Raw genomic sequence first — 22,905 nt, forward strand, 5'->3', positions numbered from 1 at the left:
GCTTTTGGATTTTATAAATGCAGCAAGTTAGAAATCAGATGAAAGGTTTAGTGCTGGAAAACACTTTTTGATAGATAAAAAGTGAATTTTATATACACCTATATAGATCAGACCAAAATGAGGGCTATTGCTCCAAATTGGAGACAGTCCCTCAAAATCAGGGACAGTTGGGAGCTATTTCAGTTGTCTTCTGCTAGCAATGGTGGGGCCTGTGAGCAGTGTTGAGTACCTCTAGGTCAATGAGGTTAAACAGGTAAACATTCATGCTGCTTTCAATAGAGGGTTCTCAGTAACTGAGGTGTAAAGGCATCTGCATGCAGTGTCTATAGACTGATGGATAACAGAGGTTGGGCGTCTGCCCGCTGAACAATCCTGAGGATATTCCCCCCCCCCCCTCCAAGTAGACATGGTGTCCTGTGCAGACTCTTGAGTGTCAATAGGGAGAGGATGGTTAATCACCCAGTAGACTGACAGTGGGAATGGAACAGCAGATGTGATGAGATGGATAATGGAAGTTTCAGGGCGAGGTTGCACAGATGCGGTCCCAATCTAGTGATCTGCGTTACAGAAATGCAGATCCGCTGAGCTGAATGCCATGGTGGTTGGCTAGGCCACAGAGACCCACTGTGTCCACTTGAAAAAGACAGCTCCCACTGTCCTGCAGAAAGTCGAGCGCTCCAAGAGAGTGAGCCCGCCACTCGCCGTTAAATATATCTGCTCCCCCAGAATCCTCCTTGCTTTACCAGCCTTCTGATATGTGTTGTCCAGTCAGCACTCGGGAACACGTATGTATTGACAGAGGGACTACAGGTCCCAAGATATTTTGGTATTCAGAAGCATTTGCTCTCTTCCATACAGGAAGTTCTGTAGTTAACCTAATACTGAAAACTAGAAGGAAAGGCTTAATTCCCATATCTTAGCTGACACCTGGCCACAAAATCTTTAACACATTTTCCATACTGTGTACCTGCATGGCACAGGATCAGTGTGCAATACTTTACAGCCTCTTAGCAGGTAAAGAACCTGTATATACTTTTTAATAGCCCCGTTGGTTGTTGGTGATCTTCACTATATCTTTTTAATATGGTCTATATGAAGAACATGTATACATGACATAAATCTCCCTTAATACCAAAATAGTAAAGCCCAGCATTTCAAAATGTTATTATTTTATTGTAGCAATTGTATTTAGCCTGATATAAGGGAATGTTCTATTTAAAAAAAAAAGAAAAGCTCCAAATAAATTTGGATCCAACCTTCTAACAAACCCAGGAGTCATGATTGTAGTTTTCCCCTGTAGCGCCACCTTCTGTTCAGTGGAAAAGCACAGTTCAGGGGGTCTATTTATACATGCGAAAAATGTATTATTGGCCACAGTGCCCAATCAGAATCCCTATTTCATTTTCTGAGCTAGTAAGTGATGAAACCTGATTAAGCAACAGCTGTTCTTTTCTTGAATTAAGAAGCTGGTTGGTTATTCAGAGCCAGCCTGTTCCCATAACTGGAATGTTGAGGATAGGGTGATCAGAGCTTTAATGAAACATGGGTTGATGATCAGATAGTGGTAACTGAAGTCTGTGTGTTTTAGGTGTTTTTTTTTTTTATTATTATTCTTTATTTCAAAACAAGAAGTGCATAACGAGGCATATTCAATAATGGTACAAAACATGTGTCAAGTCAGAGAATCAGATTACAATACAATATTTAGTCAGCAGTTTAAATTACCCCAACCTACAACCTATTCAAGGCACAGTAAAAGAAAATTCCATCATAGTAGTACGTATAACATGGGCCTCAAAGGTTGATTAATCATCATTATTACTGGCCCAAGTCCGACAGTTAGGTTTTTTTTGGTTTTTTGTTTTTTAAGTATGCACAGCTTCTAGCGGAGTTGCTTAGTGGTTAGCACTTATGCCTGGCAGCACTGGGGTCCTCTGCTCACATTCCCCATGGAGTTTGTATGTTCTTCCCATGTTTGTGTGGGTTTCCTCCGGGTACTCTTGTTTTCCTCCCACACTTTAAAAACATGCCAGTTGGTTAATTGGCTCCTGTCTATATTGGCCTTTATATGTATGTGAGTTGGGGACCTTAGATTGTAAGCTCCTTGAGGGCAAAGACTGATGTACAATATGTAAAATGCTGCATAAATTGTTTTATATAAATGCCTGTAATAAATGAAACCTCTGATCTGTCTCTTTATGCTCTGCAGACGTTTAATACAGCACTGGATAACGAAGCCAAGAAAGGTTCTTTCCCGGTTGATGTTCCATGCAAGATATTCTCTAATATTGTGTCTATTCACAGCTTCCACTCCTCTTTCCTCCTGCCTGAACTGGAAGGCAGAATGAGAGAATGGTAGGTAGCAGGACCTGGACAACTATGGCCATATATTACAGGTGTAATAACACAGATTACCTCGCTCAGATCACACAGTCTATCTGAAGATCAGACTGGTAACTGAATATGAAGTCCAAATCTGTGCTCCACATTCAGTAACCTCCAGCAAACCTCCATGCAGGTTGATCATAGAACATCCATGTATGCTTCATTAAAGTGGAACTTGATTAACCACTTGCTTACTGGGCACTTAAACCCCCCTCAGTCCCAGACCAATTTTCAGCTTTCAGCGCTGATGCACTTTGAGTGACAATTGCGCGGGCATACAACACTGTACCCAAATGACATTTTTATCATTTTTTTCCCACAAATAGAGCTTTCTTTTGGTGGTATTTAGTTACAGCTCGGAGTTTTATTTTTTGCTAAACAAACAAAAAAAGATGCAAAAAAAAAAAAAAAAAAAATCATGTTTTAATAGTTTGTTATAAAATTTTGCAAACGGGTCATTTTTCTCCTTCATTGAAGTGCGCTGATTAGGCGGCACTGATAGGCTGCATTGGTGGGCACTGATGGGCTGCATTGGTGGGCACTGATGGGCTGCATTGGTGGGCACTGATGGGCTGCACTGGTGGGCACTGATAGGCATAGTTAAGGCGGCACTAATAGGCACAGATAAGGCGGCACCGATGGGCACAGATAAGGCGGCACTGATGGGCAAAGATGGGCACAGATAAGATGGCACGGATGGGTGGCACGGATAAGTGGCACGGATGGGTGGCACGGATGGGCACTGATAGGTACCACAGATAGATGGGACTGATGGGCACTGATAGGTGGCACTGATAGGTGGCTCTGATAGGTGGCACTGCTGGGCACTGATGGGCGGCACTGCTGGGCACTGATGGGCGGCACTGCTGGGCACTGATGGGCGGCACTGGGGTGCAGCACCTTTGAGGCAGATTGGGTGGCACTGTGGGGTGGCACTGTGGGGTGGCACTGTGGGTGGCACTGTGGGTGGCACTGTGGGTGGCACTGTGGGCACTATGGGCACTGACAGGGGGCACTGACGGGGGGCACTTACTTTTTCTTTTATTTTACTTCAGGATGGCACTGCGGGAGGCAGGTGGGCACAGGCAGGTGGCAGGTGGGCACATGTATTGATGGCCGTGATCGGGACTGATGTCCCGATCACGGCCGCCGGTGATCGGCTTTTTTTTTCTCTCCTCGCGCTGTCAGCGCGAGGAGGAATAATAGCCGATTACCGGCTCCGTTCTATCACATGATCAGCTGTCATTGGCTGACAGCTGATCACGTGATAAGGGGTCGGGATCGACCCCTTACACGGATCGGTGATCAGGCGAGTCTCACGGACTCGCCGATCACAGAGCGCGCCGCGCGCGCCCCTCAGGGGGCGCGCAGGCCGCTCGTAACCAGGACGACGTCAATAGACGTAGTCCTGAAAATGTAGGTCCGCGCTAATGCCGTCATTTGGCAATAGCGCGGATCTGAAGTGGTTAAACCATATATGAGATCTGTTTTACCTGCCAAAGGATTTGTACTTTTGCCCATCCAGCTCTGAAATGCAATCTTTTGTCCTGTAATGCCCGGTCCTAACCACAGCACTGAACTGCTGACACTGCAGGGGTTAATAACTTTGGGTCTGACATTGCAGTGCATTTCAGAAACTCCTCTCCTTCACTGGCGAAAAAAGTATTTCATTGATTTCATTAACCACCTAAAGACTGGAAGGATTTACCCCCTTAATGACCAGGCCATTTTTTGCGATACAGCACTGCGTCACTTTAACTGACAATTGCTCAGTCGTGCGATGCTTTAGTCAAACAAAATGTCCCTTTTTTCCCATAAATAGAGCTTTCTTTTGGGGGTATTTGATCACCTCTGCGGTATGTATTTTTTGCACTATAAACAAAAAAAGCGACAATTTGAAAAAAAAGCTATTTTTTTTTTACGTTTTTGCTATAATGTCCCCCCAAAAAATCTAAACAAATTTCTTCCTCGGTTTAGGCCGATGTGTATTCTTCTACATATTTTTGGTAAAAAAAAAAAGGGAATAAGCGTATATTGGTTTGCGCAGTGTGCTGTAATGGTTTCAGGAAGCTATGTGCAGCACCCTGCCAGCCCCTCGCACTAGCCATGATCTGCCAGCATTGCATAGAGAAGCAAAGAGACTCAATGATGATATCACAGTGTCTAAAATAATTAAATTTTATATATATATATATATATGAATATATATATATAATTATAATATCATTTTTATTTTATTTTTTTATATACTAGTAATGGCAGTAATGAGTGATTTTTAGTGGGGCTGAAGATAGATCGGACATTTTTTACTCTTTTTTGGGACCAGTGACAGTTATACAGCGATCAGTGCTATAAAAATGCACTGATTATTGTATAAATGACACTGGGAGGTGTTGCTAACGGGGGGGGGGGGGGGTGGGGAGTGTACTGACTGGAGAATGATGGAGATCGCTGATCCTGATCACTAGGAACAGACAATCTCTCTACTCCACTGTCAGAACAGGGATCTGCTTGTTTACATTTACTGATCCCCATTCTGGCTCTGTGGAGTGATTGTGGGTGGCCGGCAGACATCGCGGCCGCCGGTCACACGCATCGGCTCTGGCACACGCCTGCAATATCTATTACAGGAACCAACGTACAGCTACGGCGATTTGCGCAATAGAACCACCCTGTCACAGTATAAAGACGGCGGCTGGTCAGCAAGTGGTTAAGGAGGAACTGCAGTCTGCTCATATAATTTGTAATGAAAACATTTTGCCATTCTGAAGCTTCCCTCCAACCAAGTCTGGCTGCAGCAATTTTAACCGTGGTCAGCTGAGACTGCTGCCTGTTCACGTCCTGGGTTTAGAAAGACACACACAGACAAAACTCCAGTTCTGCAGCTCTCATTGGCCCTCTTATGACTCCCCCCTCCCCCCCTTCCTGGCAAACTCTCACGAGAGTGAGAGCGCTGTGCATGATGTCATAAGCCTAGGCTTTTTTTCCAGACAAGAAACAGGAAGACTGTATAAGGTATTTACTGGCAGAAAAAAAAAAATTACTATCCAAAGTTAAAACAAGGGCAGAGAATTAAATAGATGGAAAGATGAAAAAAATGGCTAAATTTCCGCTTTAAAGGTAACATGACGAGTGGGGGAGGGGCAGATACCCCCATTCACAGACAATGTTACATTCAGTGAAATCAATGAATGGACTTTTGTCAATGGAGAAGGGGGGACAGGTGGGCCAGCAGCTTCTGAAATACATTGCAATGTTATACCCAAATCTATTATTGCCCGCAGTTCTGGAAATTCACAGCTGTGAAGAGGACTGGGCAACACAGGACAGAAGATTCTTCATTACAGCTATGTAACTGCAGCAGTAGGTAAAAAAAATTAACCTCAGACATTTAATGATGTGTTAGGCTCCATGTACACTTGCAGCTCCTAAACTTGAGGTTTGGAGCTTTTGGCAATTTTCTGGCAAAGCTCCTAAACTCGCCTCCATAAAAGCCTGTGTGTCTTTGTACATTGTACACATAGGCTTTTAGGATCGTTTGGGAGGTCCTACCTCCCTCTCCGGAATGCAAAAGAATTTGCATTCATGATCGTTTTGACTGCCGGCTGCAAAATGTGCAAAGTCACAGCGGCGGTCAAAGTAGTTCAAGTGTACAGGAAGCCTTAAATGAATTAAGAGCTGCATTCATTTAAGTCTTTTATATCTGCCTGGAGTTCAACTTTAACCATTTTCTTGGAGACCTTTCCCAGGGTCAGCCTTGATTTCACCTATGGTGACTCCTTTCCTGAGGTTTTCTTCCATCCATGTTTGTGATTGCAATAGTGTGTGGCAGTATTCAAGGCTGAGAAGCAGGGTAAAGCCCATCTCCAGGAAATTTAAAAATCCTCCCTTTCAGTGAGGTTGCCCCACACTGCAAGGATTAAATGCCTGTTTAGATCTAGGGTACTTGAAAACACAGATTTACCTACCTGACATTCTGCACCCCTGACCACCAAGCGCTCTCCTATTCTCCCCTATGCTCAAGCAGTGAACTGTCCCTAGATGTCCTCACAGTACAAAGCTATGGGCCCTATATTGTATTTGTTGTCAGAGGACCTACAGCCACTGGAGGACAGGGCAGAAGAGGTTGTAAGTTCTGGTGTAGCCGTACGAAGGAAGCCTGCAAGAATGGGGGATTACAGAAGTAAAACTGCTTTTTTTTTTGTCCCCTACACCTAAAGGAGCATTAGTGGATGTAAACCCAATGTCATCCTTTCTAAACTACTGCCATAGGGGTTATCTATAAGGATATACATGCCTCCTGCACATTCTGTGGGTGGGTCTGTTGCCTGGAGCTCGGTGGGTGGAGTTGTGATGTCAGTAGACTCTTCGCCCACCTCTACACTCCCCTGTGCATTTTCTCCTGTGTATTTCTTACACTGAACTTCTGCTATGATCCCTAACATCCAGTAAAAACACAGGAAAGTAACCACATGACTTCCGCATGCTCAATTATACTGAGGTGTGGAACATCCAATCCTTGCAGAGCAGCAGAAGAAGGGAGTGGGGGTGGGAATGAAATAATGCATGTCTCTTAGGCTAGTGCACGAGATATGTAAATCACTTGTCACTCACAGCAAGGGGGAGGATTTGACAACGTTTTTCTCTGTTTGTCAAGATTTATCTCACTGAACAATAAAAGACGATTACTCAGAGCTGGATTAACTCTTTGTGGCAAGACTGGGCTCAAATGATAGGAAATCGTATACTCTACATTATGACATAAAAAAAAAAAATTGGGTTTACATCCACTTTAAGCCCTTGCAGTAGGGCTGCCCCCCACCCAAGTTTTTACTTTTCCCAGAATTCAGCTTTAAGAAGTTTTTACATTAGCATTTTTTCACTGATGTGTGCGTTTATAGGGAATCAGTGGAGATCATTTAAATATGGAAATGCAGTTTAATTTTTAATTGATCGTCACAAACTGAAGGGCCATTTAAAAAAAAAAAAAAAAAAAGTCAGTAGTAACAAATACTGTAGCTGCTGAAATTTAAGAAACCGTCACCAGCTTAGAAGTCCAGCGCTGTCTTCACCTTGACAAGATATTTGCCGATCTTTGGATCCCTAGCGACTCCATGTTGGTAGTGTGAGCTGGCTGTGACTTCTGCTGATTCACAGCTGGCTCTCCACTGCACATGTGCAAGATTGTGCTGCGCTGTCAGTTTGGTTCTGTAGCCTATTGGGAAGTGGAGGAGGGAGGGGACAAGCCTGTGTAATGTTCACCTAGGCCAGCATTACGGAAGTGGTCATGGTCAGGTACCTGCTCCTGGAAAAAAAACATTTAAATACAGAGGGCGGTGTGATTTGTTGGGGGAATTTAAGTGAAGATGTGCTTTAATTGAAAAAAAAAAATCAGATTTAGAGAAGCCTGGGATATGTGGTATTATGTCGTCTGCGATACATTCAGGGATGTATGGGTTGATGAATTCAACCCATTCGTAGGATGAATGGTATTAACAACAGTGGCAGTTAAGTGGTAAGACAGAGAAAAGGCTTTCAATTGATTATACAGTAAGTGTTTGCATAGTCTGAGCAGCGGCTTGGGAAAAAACGTTGTTACTGGCTAGACTGTCCATCAGGTTAACACAGCGAGCGATCATGTACTAAAAGCGATAATCCGTTTTATTGAATGATTTTGGTAGATCTTTGTTGTATTTTTGCTTAGAACAGAGCACTTCTCAAGCAGTCTCTGCTTCTAGCCAGCCCTGACTCTCCCAGTGTTCTCCTGTAGTGTGACATCTGCAGTGGGTGGAGGTGCTGGAGAACAGGACTTGTCATCCGGCGTCAACCGATTTGTCATCCTTTTGTAGCGTTTGGGAGAGCGGGGAGCTCCGGTCTTCTGCAGCTGCATCTCCGTCTTCTGCATTGTGGGCTCAAGGCTTTTATTTTTTTTTATCAATTGTAATCCATAGTGATGTCTTTCAGCTGAACATTCTTTGTGGCCTTGTCTAATTGTACATGCACAGACAGATCATAGTTATTATTCAATTTTATTAAATTATTCTCTTTGATTTTCCTGTCATGTGAGATTTCATGTGATGAGGCAGATTTCAGTGCTTAGAAGATTTTTTTTTATTTTTTTTTTTAAATCCGTTTTTATCTGTGCAATTTATCAAAGGCTTTCTTCAAATCTTTGCTGCCTCAAAGAAAAAACTTTGAGTAATCTGCATCTGTACATCGGGCAAAGGCAGAAACTCCACTGAAGTCGGTGTAATCTATATATGTGTATAAGAGGCATATTTATATTTATAAAGTGCCGAATGTGACATTCCCCAAATATTCTCTGCAGGCGAATCTTCCAGTGGTTGATTTGCCACCAGTGAGGCTGCATTCATACCTGAGCATTTTCAGCTCAAAAAACGCATGAAAAACGCCCAACAAGCAAAATCCCGTTCATCTCAATGGCACCTGTTCACATCTGAGCATTTTGTCACCTGAAGCAAAACGCCGTAAGCTAAAAAAAAAAAAAATGCGCTTCTTTGGGGCAGATTACAGGCGTTTTTGTGCTTTTTACATTGGTGACCTGTACAAAATTGCGGCAAAAACACGCAACTTTGAAACTCTCAGGTGTGACTGCAGCCTGAATATTTTGTCGCGGCGACTTTGGCTGTTTCATAAATATGCCCCAAAAGTGAAACTAGCAGTCAGGTTTAGGAAGTATGTCACAGTGCTTCTGGTTAAAGCTGACCATAAAATAAAGTAGAACTATAAGCAAAACCACCTTTTTTTTTTTTTTTTTTTTTTTTTTTTTTCCATTTTTTATCTCAATGCTGAGACCTGATTGGAGGGAAGGGACACACACTCTGCACACAGGAACAGTGCTAAGGTTGTCAATCAGCTGGAGGTCCCACCCCTGTCACCTTTTTTCTCTTGGTGTCAGGAAAACTTTTTAGAAGTGATCCATGCTGATAGCAGAGGAATGAAGCAGCAGAGAGAAATGACACTTAGTGCTCAATTGAGACAAGTATATGTTATAGAGGGAAATGCTTTGTTCATATTTCATGTCTGAGTTTTACAACCACTTTAACCAGTTGCCGACCGCCGCACGCCGATGTACGTCGGCAGAATGGCACGGGCAGGCATAAGGGCTTACATGTACGTCCCTTGCCTCCCGCGGGTCGGGGGCCCGATCGGGCCCCCGCCCGGTGCCTGCGGCGGTCGGTTTTCGTCCGGGAGCGATCCGGGACGAGGGGGCGGCCATTCATTCATGGCCACCCCCTCGCGATCGCTCCCGACGAATAGAAATCCCCCGTGACATCAATTCCTCTCCTGTAATGTAAACACAGGAGAGGAAGTGATGTATTCTCTCCTCCGTGTCGGTATTTTTCGTTCCGACACGGAGGAGAGCGGATCGGTGAGTTGCACCAACACTCTACACACACAGTAGAACATGCCAGGCACACTCACACCCCCCCTTTACCCCCCGATCACCCCCCCAATTACCCCTGCCCCCCAGTCACAGTGACACCAATGTAATTTTTTTTTTTTTTTTTTTTGCATTGGTGTCATTTGTGACTGTAATAACTGTTAGGGCAGTTAGAGTTAGCCCCCTTTAGTTCTAATGTACCCCCCTAACCCCCCCAATAAAGGTTTAACCCCGTGATCACCCCCCGTCGCCAGTGTCACTAAGGCTGGGTTCACATTGCAGCGGTTTATGAGAACGAATGTGATTCGCACCGCACTGCAGTGCAAATCACATCCGATCTCTGTGCGATTCGAGTTCAGCCATTCGCCGCACCCGCCGCAAATTCGCACGGGACCCTTTTTTTGGCCCGCAGCAGAATCGGATCGCATGGGTGTTCACACCATGCGATCCGAATTTGCAGATCGCACTGCGATATGCGAACTGATCTGGGGGTGTCAGTAACATTTCACTGACACTCCCAGCAGTTCGCATAGGGCAGTGTGAACTGCCGCCGGGAGGCATGCGATGCGGGAACCCGCCGCGGATTCGCGGCGTTTCCGCATCGCTCCAGTGTGAACCCAGCCTAATAAGCGATAATTTTTCTGATCGCCGTATTAGTGTCACAGGTGACGCTAGTTAGGCAGGTAGGTATTTAGGTTCGCCGCAGCTTTTTATAGCGCCAGGGACCCCCATATACTACCGCATAAAGCCCCCTGATTGCCCCCTAGTTAACCCTTTCACCAGTGATCACCATATAACTGTTACAGGTGACGCTGGTTGGTTAGTTATTTTTTTATAGTTTCAGGGCACCCGCCATTTATTACCTAATAAAGGTTTAACCCCCTGATCACCCGGCGGGTGTCATTTGTGACTAATAACTGTTAGGGCAGTTAGGGTTAGCCCCCTTTAGTTCTAAGGTACCCCCCTAACCCCCCCAATAAAGGTTTAACCCCGTGATCACCCCCCGTCGCCAGTGTCACTAAGGCTGGGTTCACATTGCAGCGGTTTATGAGAACGGATGTGATTCGCACCGCACTGCAGTGCAAATCACATCCGATCTCTGTGCGATTCGAGTTCAGCCATTCGCCGCACCCGCCACACCCGCCGCAAATTCGCACGGGACCCTTTTTTTGGCCCGCAGCAGAATCGGATCGCATGGGTGTTCACACCATGCGATCCGAGTTTGCAGATCGCACTGCGATATGCGAACTGATCTGGGGGTGTCAGTAACATTTCACCGACACTCCCAGCAGTTCGCATAGGGCAGTGTGAACTGCCGCCGGGAGGCATGCGATGCGGGAACCCGCCGCGGATTCGCGGCGTTTCCGCATCGCTCCAGTGTGAACCCAGCCTAATAAGCGATAATTTTTCTGATCGCCGTATTAGTGTCACAGGTGACGCTAGTTAGGCAGGTAGGTATTTAGGTTCGCCGCAGCTTTTTATAGCGCCAGGGACCCCCATATACTACCGCATAAAGCCCCCTGATTGCCCCCTAGTTAACCCTTTCACCAGTGATCACCATATAACTGTTACAGGTGACGCTGGTTGGTTAGTTATTTTTTTATAGTTTCAGGGCACCCGCCATTTATTACCTAATAAAGGTTTAACCCCCTGATCACCCGGCGGGTGTCATTTGTGACTAATAACTGTTAGGGCAGTTAGGGTTAGCCCCCTTTAGTTCTAAGGTACCCCCCTAACCCCCCCAATAAAGGTTTAACCCCGTGATCACCCCCCGTCGCCAGTGTCACTAAGGCTGGGTTCACATTGCAGCGGTTTATGAGAACGGATGTGATTCGCACCGCACTGCAGTGCAAATCACATCCGATCTCTGTGCGATTCGAGTTCAGCCATTCGCCGCACCCGCCACACCCGCCGCAAATTCGCACGGGACCCTTTTTTTGGCCCGCAGCAGAATCGGATCGCATGGGTGTTCACACCATGCGATCCGAGTTTGCAGATCGCACTGCGATATGCGAACTGATCTGGGGGTGTCAGTAACATTTCACTGACACTCCCAGCAGTTCGCATAGGGCAGTGTGAACTGCCGCCGGGAGGCATGCGATGCGGGAACCCGCCGCGCATTCGTGGCGTTCCCGCATCGCTCCAGTGTGAACCCAGCCTAATAAGCGATCGTTTTTCTGATCGCTGTATTAGTGTCACAGGTGACGCTAGTTAGGCAGGTAGGTATTTAGGTTCGCTGCAGCTTTTTATAGCGCCAGGGACCCCCATATACTACCGCATAAAGCCCCCTGATTGCCCCCTAGTTAACCCTTTCACCAGTGATCACCATATAACTGTTACAGGTGACGCTGGTTGGTTAGTTATTTTTTTATAGTTTCAGGGCACCCGCCATTTATTACCTAGTCTCACTAGTGTACCCCTAAATTTAGGGGTGTCTACTTTCCAAAATGGGGTCATTTGGGGGGGGTTTGTGCCATCTTGGCATTTTATGGCCTTCAAAACTGTAACGCCCTTAGAAAGCCTGAAGGCGGTGCTTGGTTTTCGGGGCCCCGTACGCGGCTAGGCTCCCAAAAAGTCCCACATATGTGGTATCCCCGTACTCAGGAGAAGCAGCAGAATTTATTTTGGGGTGTCATTTCACATATGCCCATGGCATGCGTGAGCAATATATCATTTAGTGACAACTTTGTGAAAAAAAAAAAAAAAAAAAAGTTTGTAATTTTCCCGCAACTTGTGGCAAAATATAAAATATTCCATAGACTCAACATGCCTCTCAGCAAATAGCTTGGGGTGTCTACTTTCTAAAATGGGGTCATTTGTGGGGGTTTTGTGCCATCTTGGCATTTTATGGCCTTCAAAACTGTAATAGGTAGTGAGAAGTGAACTCAAAAATTTACGCCCTTAGAAAGCCTGAAGGCGGTGCTTGGTTTTCGGGGCCCCGTACGCGGCTAGGCTCCCAAAAAGTCCCACATATGTGGTATCCCCGTACTCAGGAGAAGCAGCAGAATTTATTTTGGGGTGTCATTTCACATATGCCCATGGCATGCATGAGCAATATATCATTTAGTGACAACTTTGTGTAAAAAAAAAAAAAATTTTTTTTTTGTCATTATTCAATCGCTTGAGGCAAAAAAATAAAATATTCAATGGGCTCAACATGCCTCTTATCAATTTCCTTAGGGGGTCTACTTTCCAAAATGGGGTCATTTGGGGGGGTTTTGTACTGCCCTGCCATTTTAGCACCTCAAGAAATGAGATAGGCAGTCGTAAACTAAAAGCTGCGTAAATTCCAGAAAACGTACCTTAGTTTGTAGATGTGACAACTTTTGCGCAAACCAATAAATATACAATTATTGACTTTTTTTTTACCAAAGACATGTGGCTGAATACATTTTGGCCTAAATGTATGACTAAAATTGAGTTTATTGGATTTTTCTAATAACAAAAAGTAGAAAATATCATTTTTTTTCAAAATTTGCGGTCTTTTTACGTTTATATTTCGCAAAAAATAAAAATCGCAGAGTCAGTCAAATGCCTTTAAAAGAAAGCTCTATTTGTGGGAAGAAAAGGACGCAAATTTTGTTTGGGTACACCATTGCATGACCGCGCAATTACCAGTTAAAGCAGCGCAGTGCCAAAGTGTAAAAAGACCTCTGGTCATTTACCAGCAAAATGGTCCGGTCTGAAAGTGGTTAAGTGAAGTGTAAACTTACTTTGAGGGAACAGCCTTATATGCTCCTTTTTAGTAAATCCCCCATTGTGTGTAATCCCAGCTCAGAGTGCAGCACCATTTACCAAATGTCCATCAGGCAGTCTTGATTTCCAATGTTATTTGTAGACTGTTTCTCATGTGTTCATACTGTACTGTCAGGTGGAACAATCCGCGGATTGGAGATATATTACAGAAGTTAGCGCCATTCTTGAAGATGTATGCTGAGTATGTAAAAAATTTTGACAACGCCATGGAAACGGTGAAAACGTGGATGGAGCGGTCTACGCAATTTAAACATGTCGTGGAGGAAATCCAGGTGAGGATTTTGTCTGACCATATAACATAGTCCTAATGCAATTTTAAAACTGACCTCCTTTCAGTCTTGCAGTTGTACAGGGTGTTTGCCGCTCCGTATCCCTAAGGCTATGCCTTGACATTCTCATTTGTGCTCTTGCAGTGCCCTCTAGTGTTGATAATTGAAGTGGCATGGTGCGTTTTTGTATTTATTTGTAAGTGGGATTGTAGAATTTTCAAAAGTATTATGTAGCCAACCAGAAACCATCTTTTATTCCTCTAAGGATATTGCTGGGAGGTGGTGCTCTGGGTTACTGGACCTGCCTGTGTAATGAAATAGTCGCTGACCTGAAGTTCTGCATGTCTTTTTTTAGAGGGAGGGAAAATGTGGAAGTTTAACCCTTCAGCACCATATGTTAGAGCCTGTGCAGAGGATCCCACGATATGAGATGCTTCTTAAAGATTACCTCCGCAAACTGCCGCAAGACTCATTCGACAGGACGGATTCAGAAAGTAAGATTTTGTAATGACATGTTTTTGTTTTATTCATTTAAAGGACTCTTTGTTTTGTTTTTTCATCAAATCAATGTGGGATTCATTCAAAATGGTAGACTCCGTAGACAAACGAACAGACAGAACTTCCCTTTTGATCGATTTAGATCAGATTCGAGCAAATGGGGTCAATCAGCCAGAACAGAAAATGATAGATCATTTTGCATCACTTGGCAGCACTGAGATACTTTGCTCATTGACAAGATCGTATTTTTATCAATCCGATTATGAGATTTATAAACATATAAAATAACTATTCTGCATTTCATACACAAAAGCAGCTAGCAAAAAGGAGCGATATATGAAACCTTTATTAAAATCGATTGTAAATTGCATCACTTTAAAATCAAATTATATGTATGTGTTATATGTATGTATTATAGCACTGCAAATGATTGACGTTACATGCAAAAATTTACGATCGTAAGTTACATAAATATATTAAATATCAAACTATCACTTTCCTGCATGTGGTATATCGATCAAATGGGTTGCTGACTATAAATTGATTTATTTAATTTATTTATTAATTTATTTTATAAATTTTTTATTGGAAATGATCTATTCGGAAAAGAAATTGATTATTTATCCAGTAGTGTATTTAGGTTTTGTGCTGCCCTAGGCCTGAATAAACTTGTGCACGCCCTAATTTAAATATGATGCACCTCTTCTCAAGGCCACGCCCCTTGCTGTTTAAGACCCACCCTGAAATTTTTGAGTGGGGACACTATTTCAGAGGGCCTGGGGGGGGTCAATGGATTCCCCTAATTTGGATAGATTTCCTCTCACTTTCTGTGTGGCTATGGGGCAGGAAGTGAAGGGAAATTTATTCAATGAGAAAGGGATGGTAAAAAAAGGCAGGGGCTATAACCCTCCCTTGCTCTATCCAGAATGAAAAAAAGCGTTGTCTATAGTTCTACTTTAAGCACAAATTTCTGATAATTTTGTGGAGAGGTCTAAGAAGATATAACCATGCCAATAGTGCATCAGAAAACATAACACAGAGTGAGGAAGGTTTGTGGTCCAGGATCAGTACTGCTTGGACCTTGAAGAAGGCACTTCCCCAAAAGCTTGTCCTGAAAAATTGATGTTGGTGCAAAAGTATCATGGACAGTACTCAATTTTCTCTGGTCCAGGATGATAGGAAAGTCAAAATTAGAAGCGGTGACCCCCCAATCCCCCCACAGTTGCGGAATGCCGGAAGCAGTGCGGCCGATTTATGGAGGCGCCAGACTAATTTGGCTCTAGCGAAAGATGGCGAGGACTCTTTCCGTGCTGCCCTAGGCCTGGGCCTTGTCGGCCTAGGCCAGGATACAGCATTGCATTTATCAAACCATGTATGATCAGCTTTACCAGAAAATGTAATTCCGGACTAAAAGTGCCACCAACTGGTGACGTGGCATTGCAGCCCATTCTCTGTGAAGTGGAGATGGTGTATAAGGGTTTTAAATAACATTTTGTTTCAGTGTCTGTACTGATTGCAGTCCCTTTTTCCTTTAGAGTCGCTAGAGATTATTTCAACTGCTGCAAGTCACTCCAACACAGCGATCAGGAAAATGGTGAGTCCATTATCATTGCATTTTGTTTCCATAAGACATGCATATGTATACTACTCACAGGGACATGTGTACAGAAAGCATCAATAGATATACTGGCCTATGTTTGATATATGTACTGAACTACAATTGTCATATAGTTAGGCACACTACTAGGCCAAAATTTGAGACTTGTAGTCGTTGGCAGCTGGGGACCCACAGTTTTTACACTGTATATCTAGAATGGATGTTTAAAGTGACATCTCTGATTAACTTGTATCTGTAGGTTTGGGGCAAATGGTATACTGCAAACTGGAAGAGTAGGGAGGATGGGCATTGTCCTTGTTTTTGTAGATATGAAGGTGTTAGGATGGTTCAAATTTCAAAACCGTTTTAATAAGATAGGTAAGGGCTATATCCCTTGTGATTTTTCTTTTTCTGGCTGTGCCCCATTGGAGAGATTATCCTTCATTTCCTGTCCTGGAGACACAACAGGAAGTGAGAGGAAATCCTTTTCAAAGTGACATTTGTTAACAGAACTGGTGTTATAATTGGAAGATTTCACCTCAATTTCAACTGTAAAATATTGCATTTCCCATCCCACCTTATATCCCAGTAACAATGGTCACCAGGGCAAATAGAGAAGGTGAATCTTTTCAGCTGGACACCGACCACAAAAAACCTGCCAGAGGTTCTAATCCCTCATCGTTTTACACAAAACTTGTATAAATTCAAAAACACATTTTTATTTTTATTTTTTTTAGATAAACATTAACTTAGCAACTTGAAGTAAGAGACTATGGGGAAGATTTACTGGTGCCCATGGAATCTGGTGCAGCTGTGCATAGTAACCAATCAGCTTCTAGACTTTAGCCCTTGTTCACACTGAAGGCAGGTTTGAAGTCCGATTTCAGTGTGAGTTTAGGGGCAATTTGAAAGACAACTGTGTGGGTTTGTGCACAAATGTCTATTGAAGTCGCCAAAAGTAGAGCCTACTTTTGGAAATCGGTGCGGCGCCACACAGTCAGGGTTGTACCGATTGGGACAGTGCCGTTGCCGGCAATAGGCTGAAATTTGGCATGCGATTTGACATGTCATATCGCTCCGATGTGAACGGGGCCTTATTGTTAAAGCTTAATTGAACAAGCTGAAGTAAGAAGCTGATTGGTTACTATGCACAGCTGCACCAGATTCTGAGTTCTCCAGTTTTAGTAAATCTCCCCTATGTGATTGAATCCTATTGGTTTTGATCATTGTTTATATGACATGCTGTTAAATGGTATAGAAGGGTTATTTTCTATGCTTTGATCTTCTACCAGTCCCTTATATTATCACACAGATTAGGCATTCTATTCAGATAGATCTTTTGTGCTGATTTTTTAGGAAAACTTGAAGAAGCTACTGATGGTGTATGAAATGCTGGGAGAAGAAGAAGACATTATGCACCCTTCCAACGAGTTTATAAAAGAAGGACAGATAATGAAACTTGCTGCTCGCAACACATCAACCCAGTACAGGCATCTTTTCCTGGTATGTCCTGTTACTTAAAATGTACCTTTGGGATAAATAGGAGTTAAATATAATGGTTAACATCCCAGCGTGGTTGATATCATGCCTTCAATACCAGGAGCTTTAACATGTTTTCTCTACAGCACATCCCTTATATCCAGTGCCAGGAAGCATGTACAAAGACAAATGGTGAATAGCTGAAAAACTACCCCAGCATCACTTTACATTGGCATTACCCAGCTGATCCTGGCAGCGAGTTATAAACAGACCTCAAATGTTAGGGCTCCAGAAAAGCCTTTTTTAATATTTTTTTTTATTAATGACTCTTTTGTAGTTCAACAACATGTTGCTGTACTGTGTGCAAAAGTTCAGCCTGGGTGGGGGGAAGTACAGTGTCCGAACAAAGATCGGTCTGGAGGGGATGAAGGTGGTGGAGACGCAAAACGAAGATTACCGACACACGTTCCAGATCTCCGGTAAAGAGAGAACACTGGAGCTTCAGGCTGGGTAAGACAGCAGAATGTTTGTTTGTTTGTTTTTTTTGGGGGGGGGGGGGGGTGTAGCACTCTAATATGCTGCAGCAAGTTGCAATGCATTCCAGAACTTTGGGAACATACATTGTAACTTATCCTGTTTTTTGTTTTTTTTGTTAGTTTTTTTTATCTGCACATACCAATGAGCATGTTGGTATGAGCGGAAGCCATGGGGCAGTGATGGTGAACCTTGGCACCCCAGATGTTTCGAAACTACATTTCCCATGATCATGCCCTCTGCAGTGTAGTTGAATGTAGTTCCAAAACATCTGGGGTGCCAAGGTTCACCATGACTTCCATAGGGTATAAGGCAAATTGCCTTAATGTGTTTGGACTGCATTGTGTTGCAGCACCCTGTGTGAGTGAGCTCCGAGTAGCTGCAACACAATGCAGTCCCAACCCATGCTTATCCTAGGGCAGGGATATGCAATTAGCGGACCTCCAGCTGTTGCAGAACTATAAGTTCCATGAGGCATAGCGAGACTCTGACAGCCACAAACATCACCCAGAAGCAGAGGCATGATGGGACTTGTAGTTTTGCAACAGCTGGAGGTCCGCTAATTGCACATTACAGAATATACACACAGATTGTAAAACATTTCACTACTCATTTATAATAGTGCAATAACTTCAATTTATTCATATGACATGAAAAGCATCAATAATAAGGAAATATACTACATAATTGTCACTGTTCAATTACAAAATTACTAAATGGCCTGTAGCACTTTGACAGCTACACTCTGGTATATGAGCAAGTTACTTACAGGAAAGGCTTGAAGCTAAGTGTCTCAGATTATATATCCACCTAGCCTCCCTCTATAGTCGTTTTCTGTCAAAATTTCCACATCTTGGGATCTCAAGGACCCTTTCTAAAGCAGCAAACTGGACTATAGGGGTGTCATGATTATGTTTCAGGGCCACATGTCTATCGTTGTATATAGTATTTATTTATATGATAAATGCGGTCATATATTCTCCTCCAAAAGTTTCCAATTGTACATAGAATACCCCACATTTACAAAACATAATCTAGATCACGCCTTTATTTGGCAATCCACATATTGTCTATTTTTATGAGTGCATCCATTGGGAAACACTAAGGAGGTCGACTCCAGGATCCACTGACAGTATACACATGATCCACATTTATATGTGCCCTTTCTGTTGTCCTCTATATGAGGTACCTCTACTAAATGACTTTTGACCAATTGGTTCTTAAGTGATCTAGCTTTCTTATACGCTATTTGAGGGTATTCTTTAATGTACTTCCTAAATATAGGGTTTTGAAACTGCGTAGATGTGAACCCCCACTTATCCATCACTTATCCATAAGAATAAGGAAAATCAGGCCTAAGAAACAAAACTAAATCGGAGGGGTGCACAGAAGACACAGAAGACTAATTCCTTGATAAGTAGTAGGCATCTTGTAGTTTCTTCTTTTATCCAGAGCTTTTGCTTTTAAAATTGAAAAACAGAATACAGATTCTGTTAAAATGAGCCAAAGTCTGCATTACTTCTCTCCACTTCATCGATGCGATATTCAGAAGCTCTAGAGCTATCATTGACCTATTCACATGGTGTTCTTCTGGGTTCAGCATCTTGCGCCTTCATAATTGGCCAACCTGGAATAGCATAACTCCTGTACAGCACCAAGGCAAGCTGAGGATTTACACAGAATTGTGCAGCTCGGTGTACATTCTAAATAAAGGCCACCATACATGGCTCGCTGTTTTTTTTTTTTTTTTTGTTTTTTGTTTTGTTTTGTTTTTCGTTCAGCTTGTAAGCTGATTGAAAAAACTGATCAATTCCCTTGTTCACACTGACAGCATGGATGGAGAAATCTCCCCTGTCAGCTACTGTACTCAGACAGCTATGGTACGCATTGCTGCCTGAATACACTGCATGTAATAGGATGCAGTCACAGTTTGGCTGATATATTTTTTTCACTTGGTTCTGTCGATCTAAAATCACCTTTTGTTAAGCCGGGTGGTGCTTGTATGGTTATCCACAGTTTGCAATTTGGTTGATTCAGCAAGAATTGGCCACAATCTGAGCCGTCTTTGGGGGACCTTAGGGCCAGTTCGTCTGTGTAGTGTGTTTTTAACGCATTGTGTTTTAGGTGTTTTTTACACACTGTTTTAGCATGCTACCAATATATCCTATAGAAGCCATGTTTTGATAAAAAGCACATCAAAGATGCAACATGCAGGACTTGACTGCACAGGTGTTAACGGGATCTTAAGTTTGCAGGCAGATTAGGAGTATTTATTGCAAAGGTGATATATTATGTCTTTTCTGCAATAAAAAAAAGCCTTCCTGCAAGCATTATTTTCCAAGTTCCACTTTAAGTTTCTATTTTGTGTTTACCAAGCATTTCACTTCATCATCTACCAAAAGTTTAAAGAAGTATGGTCAAAGCTTTTTTGGTCATACTTCTCTTCTAGGTCAGAGGAGTGCACTTATTTCTGCACTTCTGTTATCTAAAATCAACTGAAAGCAAGCTAAAGCCCACTATCAGCTAACGTTATAGAGCTGTTCTAGAAGGATCCCGACCATATTGCTGGGATCCACCCAGCTGCCTGACTGATAGCTGGCTCTGGGTCTCAGCATTGAGGTGAACATGTATGTTTTTTTTTTAATTGGGTTTTGTTTTTTTTGACCCTATGAACTGACCATAGTGTAATAGATTACAGGGTAATAAAAAAAATAAATAATTGGTAGCGAGGCCCAAAGTTGCTTGTATAGCAAGGCGTTTATTTTATAATTTATTCATTACAGGCATTTATATGATATACTGTATAGCTTACAATACTGTTTGTTTTTTGTTTTTTTTCAGTTCAGAGCAAATCAAAGAAGAATGGATTAAGGTACTTTTTGCATTTTTTTTTTTTAATTTTTTTTGCATGCTAGTCTCTCATATGCAAAATGAAGAGGTTACGCACTATTTACGAAAATTGTTGTACTACAGATAATGACAGAAGTGATGTGTAACGTATTGTATTTTCGAACGAATACTGTAAGGTTGGATGAATAGTGAAACCTATTCAATATTACAAAAAAAGTAAAGTTGGGCAATCATTAGTAGATTTTCGAATGAACAATTAAACATTTGTATGTTAAAATCTCAGTAATATTGATAGCTTGACAAATGCCGTTCAAAAGTACTTCAAAAGTTTGTTTGCTTCTAACAATCCATTTTGGAACAAATAGATTTTACCGAATGATAACCACATATATACTCTTAGAAATTTGTTCAAGAAAAAAATGTCCATGTTGCGTCACTGTAGTCAAAAACAAATGTTACTAAAGATTAGAAAATTGAACAAACGTTTTTAAAGTGGTTGTAAAGGCTGAAGTTTTTTTTACCTTCATGTATTCTATGCATGAAGGTACAAAACCTTCTGTGTGCTGCTCCCTCCACAGCCCCCCAACCCACCCACCCCCATACTCACCCGAACCCCCTCTCAATCCTGTGATGTGCACAGGAGCCTCGGCTGTCTCGGGTCTCTCTCTCCTCATTGGCTGACACATTAGCGGGAGTGAACACAAACCAGTGCCCCCCATAGCAAGCGGCTTGCTATTGGGGGGCACTGGTCAAGGTGACGAAGCCAAGAGCGCCGGTGGGGGACCGGAGAAGAGGAGGATCGGGGCTGCTCTGTGCAAAACTATTGCACAGAGCAAGTAAATATAACATTATTTTTTTTGTTTTTCTTTATTTTTTTTTAAAACAAACCTTTAATACCACTTTACAAAGAATTTTACTTGTGTTTAGCCAGCTACTACCTGCTGTACCGTGACCTGGATAGATAAGAATCTCCACAGACAGCTTCTAGCTTGGCTTATCAAAGGGCAAACACAAGAGATCAGAATTTTTTTTTTTTTCTTTTTAACCTATCCTCTTTATTATATTACTGTACAGGATAAATATAGCATCAATAGTTTGCACAGTCCTCTTGCCATTTCCACGAGACCCATTGGTCAGGAGGGTCTTTAGGTGCCCCTAGGTGAGTCTCCCAATATGCATATTTAGATTTATATGTCGGCATTATTGCACGAACCTTGAATCTGAATTGTGGACATATATAAAAGAGACAAATTAATACCGTTCGCCATAAACGAAAAAATAATTTATATTTTTTACTGACAAGCAGCGTAAGTACCTGAATCTGGCTAGGTTTTAGACTCTTAAGCTGGGTATACATGCCAGCTGAATGGAAAAAAAAATGTATTCCCCCATCCACACAAGTGAGATGGATGGAGGCATCCTCCCCGCTGCCACATTGTATTCTGATAGTGGGGAGACTCCCTGCTGTCAGAATACACTGATCAGCGCCTGCAGCCATTTGGCTGTCTGCTGCTACTCCTAACACTGTTGAGTTGGCAGAATGGGGAAAGGGAGAAGACACCACAGACTGTATTCCTTTTAAAGTACCGTATTTATCGGCGTATAATACGCACCCCACGTTTAGGAGGGAATTTTAAGGAAAAAAACTTTTTAGGAGGGAAGTTTAAGGAAGTAAAACTTACATTTAAATGCTTATCAATGCAGCCTTATCAGTGTCCATCTGCAGCATTGCCTCAGTGTCCATTGCAGCCTTGTCAGTGAAGCCTTGCCCCAGTGTCCATTGCAGCCTTGTTAGTGCAGCCTTGTCAGTGCAACCTTGCCCCAGTGTCCATTGCAGCCTTGTCAGTGCAACCTTGCCCCAGTGTCCATTGCAGCCTTGTCAGTGTCACTGGATGGATTTAAAATTGGCGCCACCGTAATCGCATGGACTGGGCGGAGCAGAGCGAGCCAAGATACACATATCCGAGTGTACTCGGCTCCGCTCACAGTCACGTCCTAGTCCCGCCCTATGATGGACATAACACAGGTCCAATGGCGGGACTGCACGTGACTGTAAGAGGAGCCGAGTACACTCGGCTATGTGTATCTCGGCGGCAATCACTCCGCTCACAATCAGCGGGGATCGGCGTATA

At 43.0% G+C, this 22,905-nt stretch overlaps 1 protein-coding gene across 5 annotated transcripts in view; it reads left to right on the forward strand.

Annotated features, from left to right (window-relative positions):
- The window catches only part of FGD4 (FYVE, RhoGEF and PH domain containing 4), a 279,090-nt gene that overhangs the window by 246,049 nt on the left and 10,136 nt on the right, over positions 1-22,905 (forward strand). For all 5 annotated transcript variants that reach the window (XM_077469316.1, XM_077469319.1, XM_077469318.1 and 2 more), the window contains 7 exons: positions 2,210-2,355; positions 13,662-13,818; positions 14,171-14,309; positions 15,849-15,907; positions 17,267-17,413; positions 17,727-17,899; positions 20,765-20,795. In XM_077469316.1, the coding sequence (XP_077325442.1) occupies positions 2,210-2,355; positions 13,662-13,818; positions 14,171-14,309; positions 15,849-15,907; positions 17,267-17,413; positions 17,727-17,899; positions 20,765-20,795 (852 nt within the window). The remainder of the gene's footprint in view (positions 1-2,209; positions 2,356-13,661; positions 13,819-14,170; positions 14,310-15,848; positions 15,908-17,266; positions 17,414-17,726; positions 17,900-20,764; positions 20,796-22,905) is intronic.

Source organism: Lithobates pipiens, unplaced genomic scaffold, assembly GCF_037356315.1.
Source record: "Lithobates pipiens isolate NorthernLeopardFrog02 unplaced genomic scaffold, aLitPip1_a1.2 Scaffold_8, whole genome shotgun sequence".
Taxonomy (NCBI): domain Eukaryota; kingdom Metazoa; phylum Chordata; class Amphibia; order Anura; family Ranidae; genus Lithobates; species Lithobates pipiens.